This window comes from Toxotes jaculatrix, chromosome 8 (genome assembly GCF_017976425.1).
Source record: "Toxotes jaculatrix isolate fToxJac2 chromosome 8, fToxJac2.pri, whole genome shotgun sequence".
Classification (NCBI taxonomy): Eukaryota; Metazoa; Chordata; class Actinopteri; family Toxotidae; genus Toxotes; species Toxotes jaculatrix.
In genome coordinates, this window is record NC_054401.1 from 28,999,772 (window position 1) to 29,011,935 (window position 12,164).

Genomic DNA, 12,164 nt, shown 5'->3' on the forward strand with positions numbered 1-12,164 from the left:
GGTGCAGTAACCGTTCTAACCCGGGCCGACCTCACACAGCTGACGGAAGTGACGTGAGCTGTTGTTGACGCGAGGGGCTTGCTGGGAGAGTTTTAGCAGGACGCCATTTTGCTCCTGTAAACGGAGGGAGAGTAGCGGAGGTTGTAACGATTAAACACCGGTGCACATTTTCAGGTACGTTAGATCTCCAGTGGGTAAGACTCAGTGTAATGTCAGTGTGCTGTGGAAGCGGATGTGGTTGTCAGTACTGCTAAATACATCCGAGATATGTGACACAACGCAGTGTTAGCTGAGGAGCTAACCGTGAAGCTAGCTGAGTAACTGACCAGGAACAGCCCAAATCTACATTATTGTGTTGCTCGGATAGGTGTTGGTAAAGTTCACTAAACAAAGTCCTGCTGGATGATTGGCCTCAGCTGTGTGCGTTTAGTCCGTGGCTGAACAAGCTCGGTCCAGGGCAGCCTTGACTGTTAGCATGTACAGCCAGCTGGTTGCTGGAGGGAGTTGGACATGACCTCCTTTCAAATGCGGGGAGGCGGCTGCTGTAACGCTGCTTAACACGGCCTGCACCGCAGACGTCTCACACCGGTGTTAGTTTAAGGCCAGAGATGCAGCTGTCCATCACTGTTTACGACCCTGATCCCTCCTCAGGTGACTAGAGAGTGCGCATAAACATGTTGTGGTCTGCACCTTCACCACCCAGGGTGTAAAATCACTCAGTGTTTAGGGATATAAACACGCCAAATCCTCAGCGTTTGGAAACCGATTCGCGGTGCAGATGTAGATTAGAGACACTTAAAGTATTGGCTAATTTCCAAGTTGGTGTCTGTCAAAATTCCCGAATTGCTACTTAGGAAGAAAGAGAACATAGCACATTGCAGGTTCCCGTCATAGGACTCATAAGAAGACTAACAATTATAGCAGTAAAGCTAATGGTAAGACAAATGATAGGACTCATGATGGTACTTGAGACTAATAATGGGGGCAGTAGATGGCCGACAGCTGCAGATGCAGACCATACAGCTCTGGAGTCAGATGAACCTGCAGAGGGAGACAAGGAAGCACAAAACTCTTGTGTGCACCTAACCGAAAACTGCAGATGGAAAGTAGCTAGTTGCTAAATCTGAAACAAATAGCTTCTTATCTCGTTTGAAAGAAATGTATTTTTTAGTGTAGGAGCAAACAGAGTTTTGCTGTAAAGAAAAACGCATATTTAGTCAACCAACATATCCTGTGTAAATACAGGTTTAGTTAATTACAGTGATGGTTGATATTTACGTTTTGGCTTCTAGAACAGAATGCTGTGACAGAGTCACACATCCTCAACGTATACATGAGCAAATGTTTGTCTTTAACCCTGACTCTTAAGACACGATGGCGAGTCCAGGGAAAGACAGCTACAGGATGAAGAGCTACAAGAACAAAGCCTTGAATCCTCAGGAGATGCGTCGAAGGAGAGAGGAGGAAGGAATCCAGCTACGCAAGCAGAAAAGAGAGGAGCAGGTAAACAGCTTTTCACATTGAACCTCCTGATTAAAACCCTTTAATACATGAATGGCTCTATTTTAAGTGCAACAGCAAACGCAAACCTCTAACCCAACGCAAAGTGCTAAAGGGCTGGCTTAGGTGTATGGATCAGAGGGTGTGGTGGTTAACAAGTACACTCTTAGCGAGTCACATCAGCGGTGTCATCGCTGTGAAACGGCTGTGCCAACCACAGTGAAGCATGACAACAACATCAGATGAGGACAGGCAGCAGAAGCCGATAGTGTGTGTGTGTTTTTCTAAAGAAGTCGGTAGTATTTATATAGCACTTGTCTAGATAACATAGTCTGGTGCTGCTGACGTCAGTAATTGTGTCCTAAAAGTGTGTCGCATCATCAATGCTTTGTTGTGAATTTCAAAAATAAAACGTGAAAAAATCCACTGATATTTGAAAAAAAAATGGAAAAGAGGCTGTGACAGGGTCTGAATGAGCTTCAGTGGTTTACTGTCTCCTGATAAACAACAGAGTACACAGTTATAACAGAGAGTAGAGGTGTGTGGTTTTTCTGTAGCAGCCCAGTGTCATGTGCATGTAATGTAATAAAGGTAAACACAGTGATCCGTGCGTTCCATGTCTCTGCTCTCTGGTGCAGCACTTCTCCAATCAGGCTGCAGACTTATCAGTGTGTGCCGCTGCCTTCAGAGGCTGTGCAGTATTCTGTACAGTATAAAGCAGCTGTGGTTCTGAGACACCTTTTCTCAGCACTACATCTAAGACACATTTTCCACCGAAATATCAACATATCTCCTTGTACTGCCTGATTTGAACAAACCTTCTACCTGTGCACCGTGTGCTCTGGGCTGGGCACCAGAATACCACACAGGCAGGCAAATGTAAAGGTCATGAAATGACCAAACTGTTGGAGCTGTTTGGTCATTTCACAGATTATCTCAAAACACAAACAGTGGGGAAATTTCAAGTTTGGGGGATTTGGGTCCCTCCAACATTTAGGCGTCAAATCTTTAGTATTTGTGTAATCGATAATTATTATAACAGTACATCAGACAGATCTCTGTCGTCTCCAGTTTTCAGGGCCTTAAATGGTCTCAGTTACAATGAAACCTCTGTGTGTCCTTCTTGTATACATCTGTTATCACTATGTGCAATATGTCCTTACATTCACCATGTGAAATATTTCTATATGTGCAATATCACCATGTGAAACATCACATACTGGAAGTGACGGTGTGCCTATATTAGGCACCTAATTTTCTTAAGAACTTCTTAGTATTTTAAGTGTACTATCTTGTTCTTCTTTTGTATTTATTTCTTGGTTATTCTATTTTATTTCTTATTTTATTGTATTATTTAAACCTTTTAGTAAGTTTGACTCAGGGGGGAGATGCACAAGAATTCCAATGCACATGTACATCAATGTATCTGTGCAAATGGAAAATAAAACTCAGTTCTATTCTATTGTCAATGTGTTGGTATGTGTAACAGCAGGTTAATCATGTGACCATAACTCTGTGCCCACAGCTGTTCAAGAGGAGAAATGTATGTGTACCAAATGAGGAATCAATGCTGGAATGTCCAATCCAGGATCCAGACATCAGCTCCACAGTACCTGTTGCAGGTGTAAGTGTTAGTTTACTGTGTTCTGTCTTTAAATGTGTTTGTCTGATCTGGTATTTATAGCTGGAGCCCCAATATCACCCTAATCTATCTTGATTTGATGTTGATTTTTTTTTTTTTGTGCAGGATGGGGTGATAACTCCAGATATGATTCAGATGATCTTCTCTGAAGACCCAGACCAGCAGCTGATTGCTACACAGAAATTCAGGAAATTACTCTCCAAAGGTTTGTGTTGCATTATTTAAATTATTTATTTATTTATTTTTTAAATTTTAATTACTTTATTGATCCCTCCTGGGAATGAAATTACTCTCTGCATTTTACCCACACCAAGTGAACGAAAACACACACCTGGGAATCCTAATATTTATCCAAATTATTTGATTTGAAATTCAAGTAATAATCTCCAGCAGCTTTACTGGCACTGACTTTTAAAATCACTACATGCCACAGCAGTGACCACTAAAGATTTAAATGTAAGTCATTAAAAACAAATATAAAAAATAATTCACATGTGTTTGAGTAATAAATTACTAGACAATGTTCAGAGTGGAATCACTGAACTCTGTAATGGTTTGTGTCCATGTCATATTTAAGTTAGCTTTATATCCACATTCAGTAAGAGATGAGGTCTGATCTGTTCTTCTGCACAGAGCCCAACCCCCCCATAGACGAGGTCATTTCCACTCCTGGTGTTGTGAATCGTTTCGTGGACTTCCTGAAGAGGAGTGAAAACTGCACACTGCAGGTGAGAGCTCGGCTATCAGATGAAACCTTCTGTGTTCACCGTGTGAAGTGAGCAGTTGTCTAGACTTAACCTGTACCAGTCACAGTAATGAATGTGTTAAATTTCTGCCATGTGTGTATTGTGTGTGTGTGTGTGTGTGTTTCCGACAGTTTGAGGCAGCCTGGGCACTGACCAACATCGCCTCCGGTACCTTCCTGCACACCAAGGTAGTGATTGAAACTGGAGCTGTTCCCATTTTCATTGAGCTGCTGAACTCTGAGTACGAGGACGTCCAGGAACAGGTGAGAGGCCACGAGATAATATATTAAATATGGGATAAGTCTTATTATAGACTATAAAATGGCAGAAGCCATTGGAAACAAAAACAGAACATGGGACAATGGATGTCCTTTTAGCTGTGAGACACTACATTCCTGAGTGTGAGTGTGTCTGACTGTGTGTTGTGTTTCAGGCGGTGTGGGCGCTGGGGAACATAGCAGGAGATAACGCAGAGTGCAGAGACTACGTGCTCAACTGTGGCATCCTGCCGTCTCTACAACAGTGAGTGTCTTGCCTCTGTCTCTCTGAATGTGTCAGACATCACAGTATAGACATTACAACATCTGGGTCCTGTGTTGTTGTCGTGTCCAGGCTGCTCGCTAAATCCAACCGCCTCACAACAACCCGCAATGCAGTGTGGGCTCTGTCAAACCTGTGCCGAGGGAAAAACCCGCCTCCGGATTTTGCCAAGGTGAGTCGTCTTGTCACGACTAAAGTGGAATACTGGAGCCCTTATTTCTGCTTTCAGCCTGAATTCTTATATTGTTCATCTACCTCTGGTGCTAAGCTGTCCCCCCTGTCTTTGCTGTCTCTCTTGTGTGTCAGGTGTCTCCTTGTCTCAGCGTGCTGTCCAGGCTTCTGTTCAGCAGTGATCCAGATGTGCTGGCTGATGCTTGCTGGGCTCTGTCCTACCTTTCTGATGGCCCCAATGAAAAGATCCAGACGGTCATCGACTCCGGGGTCTGTCGCAGACTGGTGGAGCTGCTCATGTAAGAAACGGACAGGTCCATGTTATAGGAGATGGCTCTATGGACCATGCTAACTCTGCACTTTCCAGCCCCATCGTTGACATTTAGGGAAACAAATATATCGGGCAAGCGGTACAAGCCTACAAAAGCTTTAACGAAAAAAAAAAAAAAAACCCTGATTGTTACATGAATCGTTTCAAACACTTGTCTCTGAGTCTGACTCACAGTAAACACAGAGAGCAGCTGCCTGGGATGGCTGCTGTGGTTCAGCGTTCAGGCTTTTTCTTTCAGCGACCGTCGTGATTCTAAATGTTAGATTGTGGTGGTTCAAGGACAAAGCACAACCAGCGAATGCTGATCAAACCTGCAAATTCATTTATTGTAACTTAAGTCACCTTTCCTCAGAAGACACTATAACCACAATGACGGTCAGCCTCACACATATAAAAACAAACTGGTGTGTTTAGCTGCCATGCTGAGCTGGATGTGGGTCCCTCTGTCATCAGCCATAACATAAGCTGTTCCAGACGGCTGATTTCGGAGTTTACTTTGGTTCAGGCTCAGAGACAAATGTTGGTGGTTCCCCTTGTGGTTCCCCTGAATTTCCACAGCAGGCCAGGTGAGTATGAAGTTGGCACCGCCCATAAAGCTGCATAAATAATACTGGTATATATTCTTTAATTGAATAGTGTCAGTTTTTCAATATTTTAGCGTGAAACCTGTCAAATTCTACAAAGCTGAATATTAGCACATCACTCTCACCTCAGCACTGTTCACCGTGTGAATGTTTCTTTGTGTTTTTCTAGGCACAGTGACTATAAGGTTGTTTCTCCTGCTTTACGTGCAGTGGGCAACATTGTAACAGGAGATGACATCCAGACTCAGGTAGAGACTCAGTTACTCACAGTAGACACTGATTCCCTCATTTTATTTCTTCACGGATTTATTTGCATTTACACCTGGCATTAAAATGTGTGCTGCGTGATCATATTGCAGCCAGATAACATTTGACCACATGAAAGTACAGGTGTAAATGCACCTAAGGTGCCTTGAGGACAGTTTGTGATCCAGCCAAAGCCCCTCTTGTCCAGCTTTATCTCTGAGTGCAAGTGCGTGTCTCTTCTGGATAACATCCACCACAGTCTTCTGCAAGTAAAATCAAGTTTGATGGCGCATACGTGGGTTTGACACCCAGTCTTCATCTGTAAAGGTTCACTGTCCTCTTTACTGATGACTGCCATCTTTTTCTGTTCTTCTTCTGTCATTTTTGTTTTTGTTTCTTGTTTTTTTTTTTTTTTTGGACCCATGCAAACGAGAGGAGGATGTGATGTGAGCTGGACAGAGCAATCAGATCTTAGTGTGGACACTGGAGACACATATTAATACCAGGTGTAAATGTAATCTGGTTAAAAATCATATGTAAATCCAATCTGGATATGAGACGTGTTTTGATGGTGTAAACAGAGTGAGCTTTCTGATGTCTGTTCACATGTTTGTCCTCTCAGGTAATCTTGAACTGTTCAGCACTGCCATGTTTACTCCACCTCCTCAGCAGTCCCAAAGAGTCCATCAAGAAGGAGGCGTGCTGGACTGTGTCCAACATCACAGCAGGAAACAGAGCTCAGATTCAGGTACAGGCTGGCCTCACCTGGATTTATTGTGTCACGTCTGATGAAGGGCTGCTGACAACTCTCTTCTTCTTCCTGTCAGAATGTGATTGATGCCAACATCTTCCCTGTACTGATTGAGATCCTTCAGAAGGCCGAGTTCCGCACGAGGAAGGAGGCAGCGTGGGCCATTACTAACGCCACCTCTGGGGGCACTCCTGCACAGATAAGGTGCCTTTACCAGGCTTTGACACTGTGTCAGAGTCTGGTTCCCCTTCCTGAAGGAATTTGACATTTCTCTCATGTATAACAGGGTTATTTGATCATGATGTCTCCCTGTGTGAACAGGTATCTGGTGTCTCTGAACGCTATCAAACCCATGTGCGACCTGCTGACAGTGATGGACTCTAAGATTGTGCAGGTGTCTCTGAATGGCCTGGAGAACATCCTCAGACTTGGAGAACAGGAGGCCAAACAGAAAGGAACGGGCATCAACCCATACTGTGCTCTCATTGAGGAAGCTTATGGTACAACCCTGCAGTACATCACACGAGTAACTGTACAAAATACCAAAGTACATCACCACAGCACCACACCAACACCTTCACTGCCTTCTCAGATTTTTTTCTTTTTTGCTGATTCACTCTGTGAGCCAATGATTCTGCACAGTCATAGGTTTTAGAATCGGATAATCTCTGGTTGAGACATGTACTAATGAAGCAATCCAGCAGCTGATAAAGAAGGTTTTATATTTTAATGGAAACAGCTGACTGTCCTAAGAATGTTCCTTAGGAACAAACCAAACTGTTTGCTCTGATGAACAAAAGAACATTGGACAAATCAAACCAAAACTCAGAACAAACTTAGCTGCTCTCTGGTCCCGAACCATGAATATAAACTGGCAGAGTATATGTCCTTACTGTCAGAGACACAAAGCCGAGACAGATACTGACCAAATACAGACTCGGTGACCATAGTAGTTTTTATTTTACTTGATGATTCTGTTCTTTCTCATCTCATCTCATCTCATTCTTGTCAATAAAGCATCCTGGATTGAAACTGAAGAAACTGAATGTAATGAACTGTTTTTGTGTGCACATCCCTGCAGGCTTGGACAAGATCGAATTCCTGCAGAGCCATGAGAACCAGGAGATCTACCAGAAGGCCTTCGACCTGATTGAACACTACTTCGGCGTGGAGGAGGAGGACGCCAGCCTGGCTCCACAGGTGGACCAGAGTCAAGGCCAGTTTGTCTTCCAGCAACAGGAAGGACCCATGGAGGGTTTCCAGCTTTAACCCCACCTCAGCTCCGCAGCCCCTTCTTCCTGGTCTCTGAGCCCCGGCCTGCCGGCCTGCCAACTCTCCTGAGACCTCACCTCGTCTCTGCTGGGCCAGCTCCACCAGCTCCTCCCCACTCCTCCACTTCTACTATGCCTTCACAGCAACACATACTCTGGAGAGACACAGAGATTTGTGAATATGGAGACGGACAGTGAGAGCTCATTTGGCTCCTTGACACTGTTTGAGACTGCGGGAGCCCTAATGGAGGGCTTAGCGTTTGCTGGTTTCCATCCCACTGATGCGATGTCTATGCCATGGAAAGCCAATTCATGTTAAAGAAGAATTCTCTTTTATTTCTTTAGTGCTACAGTATGATGTTCCTCTGACTTCCTGTGATATTTTTTTATCATTCGAAATGAAGTTCATAATATTTATGTTACAATTAGAAACTCCAAATCAGCATCCATATCCCTTTTTGAATGTGAAACTACCTCTTCAGTCTTCAGAAAGAAAGGAACCGGAAGAGGGAAAGAAAAGCCCTAAATGAACAGATATAAAGCATCAGACTGATTCTTTTTTTTTTATTATGGCTAAAATCTAATCTTGAATGAAATCCTTGGTGTTGATATTCGGGGTGTCGTAGCTGACCTGTCAGCAGTCGGTAGGCAGGTTAGCGGATGTAAATACAGTACTACTGTACGTCCTGGTGATGCCATACTTTAAGTCTGAAGCAGCTGCCATGTGCTCTCCGGGGTTCTTTCTCCTCTCCTGTCCTGTTCTGAAAGGACTTCACAAGCAACTGGAGACTCAAGGTCTTTTATTTATTTGTCTTCTGAGAGCTGTGGAGAGAGCTCCTGTTCTCCACGCTCACCTCTGACCCAAGCCGACTGCTTCCTGGATTACGTAACCAGCCCTGCCGGCTTGAGTTAGTTTGGAATCTGTAACAGTGTTGGCTGTTCACTGGTGTTTTTGCTGCTTGTTTTAAATGGTCTTTATTTCAGAGAGCAGTATCTGAGCAGGACAGGCGCCGTCGATGTTACATGATGCAGTGTGTGCTACAATCTTGCTAGTTAAATGAGATGTTCTGGTTTCTAGTTTGTCGCTCTGAACTAGCAGTATGATATATCTTAAATTATTTTTCTGCCTGCAATCATTTGCTTGATGTGATGGGATTAGTCGACCGACGTGGAAGGTTTTGTATATTATATATACATGTAAGAAAGGTGTAATATGCAATTAAGTTTCTTGGTTGATATGCAGTTGTAGTATTTCCAATCCTTCACTGCTTCTCCTTGATGCACCCTGGACAGTTTGTTTTACTTTGAGGTGGTTTGTCTCCTCTGAACCCTCTGATTCTTTTCTTTTCTTTTCTTTTTTTTTTCATGTTCTCATTTTGTGGTTGAAGTCTTAAGATGGAAGCACAGTGGTTTTTGGTTTTTGTCCCACCCCCCTGAACCATGATTTGACAGTTCTTCAATACGTGCACATTTTGAGTACAGCAACAGTAACTGGTGGAAGACCGAACATGAAATGAATCTATATTTATGTGAAATGGAAAATATTTGTAATGCAGAAATTACATCAAGCACACTCAATGGTGTATAGTTTTCTAATATTTCTGGTTTGTATGATTGTATATCTTTTTTTTTTTCTTTTTTTTTAGGTTTGGTAGTGTTTTTTTGTTTTCTCCTGTTTGGGAATTCATTTGCTGTGTTATTGTGGCTCTCAGTAGAAATGCTCCAGCAGCCCGTGTATAAGAGTGGATCACTGTATTCAGCCACGGTCTGTGGTTTCCTAACACTGACTGGATCACAGGGGTCTGACTGTGAAGCTGGCTCAGGCTGTCTGTGCTGATGCCTGGCTCTTCTTCTGTGTGGGGATGCACACTTACATTGTGTAACAAGAATTAATAAATTGATCTGTTGTCTACAAACCATACACACTTGGATCACTCTTTCTTTCTTTTTTTTTTCTTTTTTTTTTTGTTGCTTTACTGCTGAGTTGCGTTGACAGATAATTCTCCTCTGTTGTCAGAGTGCATCTACTCTTTACTCCACTACATTTATTTGACAGCTATATTCTTAACACTGAAGAACCTAAGATGTTTGAAGGAGTTTTTTTTAAACTGTAGTGTTGCCTCTGCTTCTAGAAATAATACATCTGAATACAGGATGCCAGGAAATGAAACGCAATGAATGAATGAAATGGAAGAGAAAGGAATGAAATGTGTCCAACGCACACAGACTTTATGTTTTTTTTTTAATAACAAATCTTTCAGAGGAAGAATGAATGAATCATTTCTGGATGAGAGAAATAACCAAGAGAAACCAGTTCAGGGAGAGACTCAGCAAGTGAGTCACTTTGGCCTGGAACTCTTTACCTGTGGCTGTGATTTTCTAGGGACAGGTGTGTATTCTCACCCACTATGTTTTATGCAAAGTCAAAATCTCATTGGCTCTTAGGACCATGTCAAAGACAAAGAAAAAAACATGTAATAGTAATGTTGTTGACACAGGTTCACCAACACTGGACAGATGAAGACTGGAGAAACACAGCCTGGTCTGATGGATCTGGATTTCTGTTATAACCAGACAGTTCAGTCTATTCAGGGCCCAAATGCAAGACTGAAGTAAGATTAACACAGTTTTGTTGTATGCAGGACTGGTGTGGATCAGAGTCTTTAGTTGTGGCAGGCAGAGGCAGGACAGCAGGTGCTGCAGGAGTCAGGTTGGGCCTGAGATCCAGAGAAGCAGGGCAGGCAGGTGAACAGATGAGCAGGAACAACACAGAGTGTGGTGAGGATGGGTTGGTGAGTGTAAGTTCCACACAGGTAAGTTTTTTCACAAAATAACTTACTTTGTAACGTAACTACGACTGAGGGAGGTCAGACAAAGAGGCGAAGAGTGGAATGATGAACTGATTCTTAAGAGCCACAGACTGGAGGTGGGGTGATGACATGATAGCTGTCAGGTGCACAGGTGAATTGATGGGAATGAGTAGGTCACCACGCTCCGGCCTGAGCACACACACACACACACACACACACACACACACACACACACACACACACACAGGACACACACACAGGTGTCTTCTGAACAGGTGCAGAAGACAGATGGGGACAAACAACACACACCAGGGAGGGGAACACAAAGGAGGCACAAAGGGTAGGAGAAGGACAATCTGCCTACTCCTGACAATTTCTGCTGAGGCTGCAGATGGTATGCTCAGAATATGGCATCAGCAGCATGAATCCATGGTCCCAACCTGCCTTGTGTCAACAGTCCAGGCTGGTGGTGGTGGTGTGATGGTGTGGGGGATGTTATCTTGGTTCACTTTGGGCCTTAATACCAATCAGTCATGGTCTGAATGTCACAGTCTGAGTATTGTTGCTGACCATGTTCATCCCTTCATGGCCACAGTTCACCATCTTCTAATGGCTACTTCCAGTAGGATAATGCTCCATGTCAAAAAGCTAAAATTGTCTCAGATTGGTTTCATGAACATGACAGTGAGTTCACTGAACTTCAGTGGCCTCCCCAGTCTCCCAGGAGGGGTGGTCACTGCTTAATGTATGAATATAAGTATGAGCCTACGAACCTATGTCAAATAGTACAAGCAGTTAAGGTGGCTGCTGTTCATAAAAACACCAACGATCTTCAGGCATTTTAGGATGTTTGAAACCCAACTCCAGACACGTCTGCAAACGTCATATGAAACAATAGAAAAGCTGTAAGGCCGTTCATTGTTACATGTCATTATATCCTCGAGTGTCGATTACAATAGATTACAAGTGGAATTTCAGCTCGCTCATGTTCCATCACAATGTGCCATTCTCTCCTTCGGAGCAGGCTGCAGTTTACATTCCTCACAGCTGTGACAGAGTTTCAGGTTTCTGTTGAGCTCTTAGACTCATATTCTGTCTGCAGTCATTAAATAATGATCCTTTTCGGTACAACAAATGAAGAGAGACCCAGTGTCACGTCAGCTGTCCAGGTCTCGCAACCCTACTTTCTCTTACTCGGAAACACACATCCAGTAAAAGAACAAGGATATTGACACACTACAAAGGATTTAAGCAAAGCTGTGGCGTCAACTAATGTTTTAAAGTTGCGGTGGTTCCCCTGTCACCTCCTGTCTTCTTATTTTATGTTGCACAACCAGACAGACAAGTTCAGAGGAGGGACTTTCAGAGTGAAACTCAATGACAAGCAGCGCCTGAGGCTGGTTCCCCTCTCACCCTAACAAGCTGACCACAGTCATTTTCAATTAATAGATTAATTGTGTTAAATGTCATTTGAATTTGCATAGTGGATGAACTGGCATATTAAAATAATGACTTTGTTTGATCTACCAACATGACATGACACAAGATGACCTGTGTGTACATATATGTGGA

The 12,164-nt window shown here is 43.3% G+C and overlaps 1 protein-coding gene across 1 annotated transcript; it reads left to right on the plus strand.

The window, feature by feature from the left end:
- Positions 1-87: 87 nt before the first annotated feature.
- Positions 88-9,703, plus strand: kpna5 (karyopherin alpha 5 (importin alpha 6)). Its single transcript, XM_041043489.1, has 14 exons — positions 88-174; positions 1,370-1,503; positions 3,026-3,124; positions 3,248-3,347; positions 3,776-3,870; positions 4,020-4,151; positions 4,322-4,410; positions 4,501-4,600; positions 4,735-4,898; positions 5,684-5,762; positions 6,383-6,508; positions 6,588-6,715; positions 6,833-7,011; positions 7,593-9,703. Exons 2-14 carry the CDS (start codon positions 1,375-1,377, stop codon positions 7,778-7,780), a joined length of 1,608 nt encoding a protein of 535 aa, XP_040899423.1. The 5' UTR covers positions 88-174; positions 1,370-1,374; the 3' UTR covers positions 7,781-9,703.
- Positions 9,704-12,164: the final 2,461 nt, after the last annotated feature.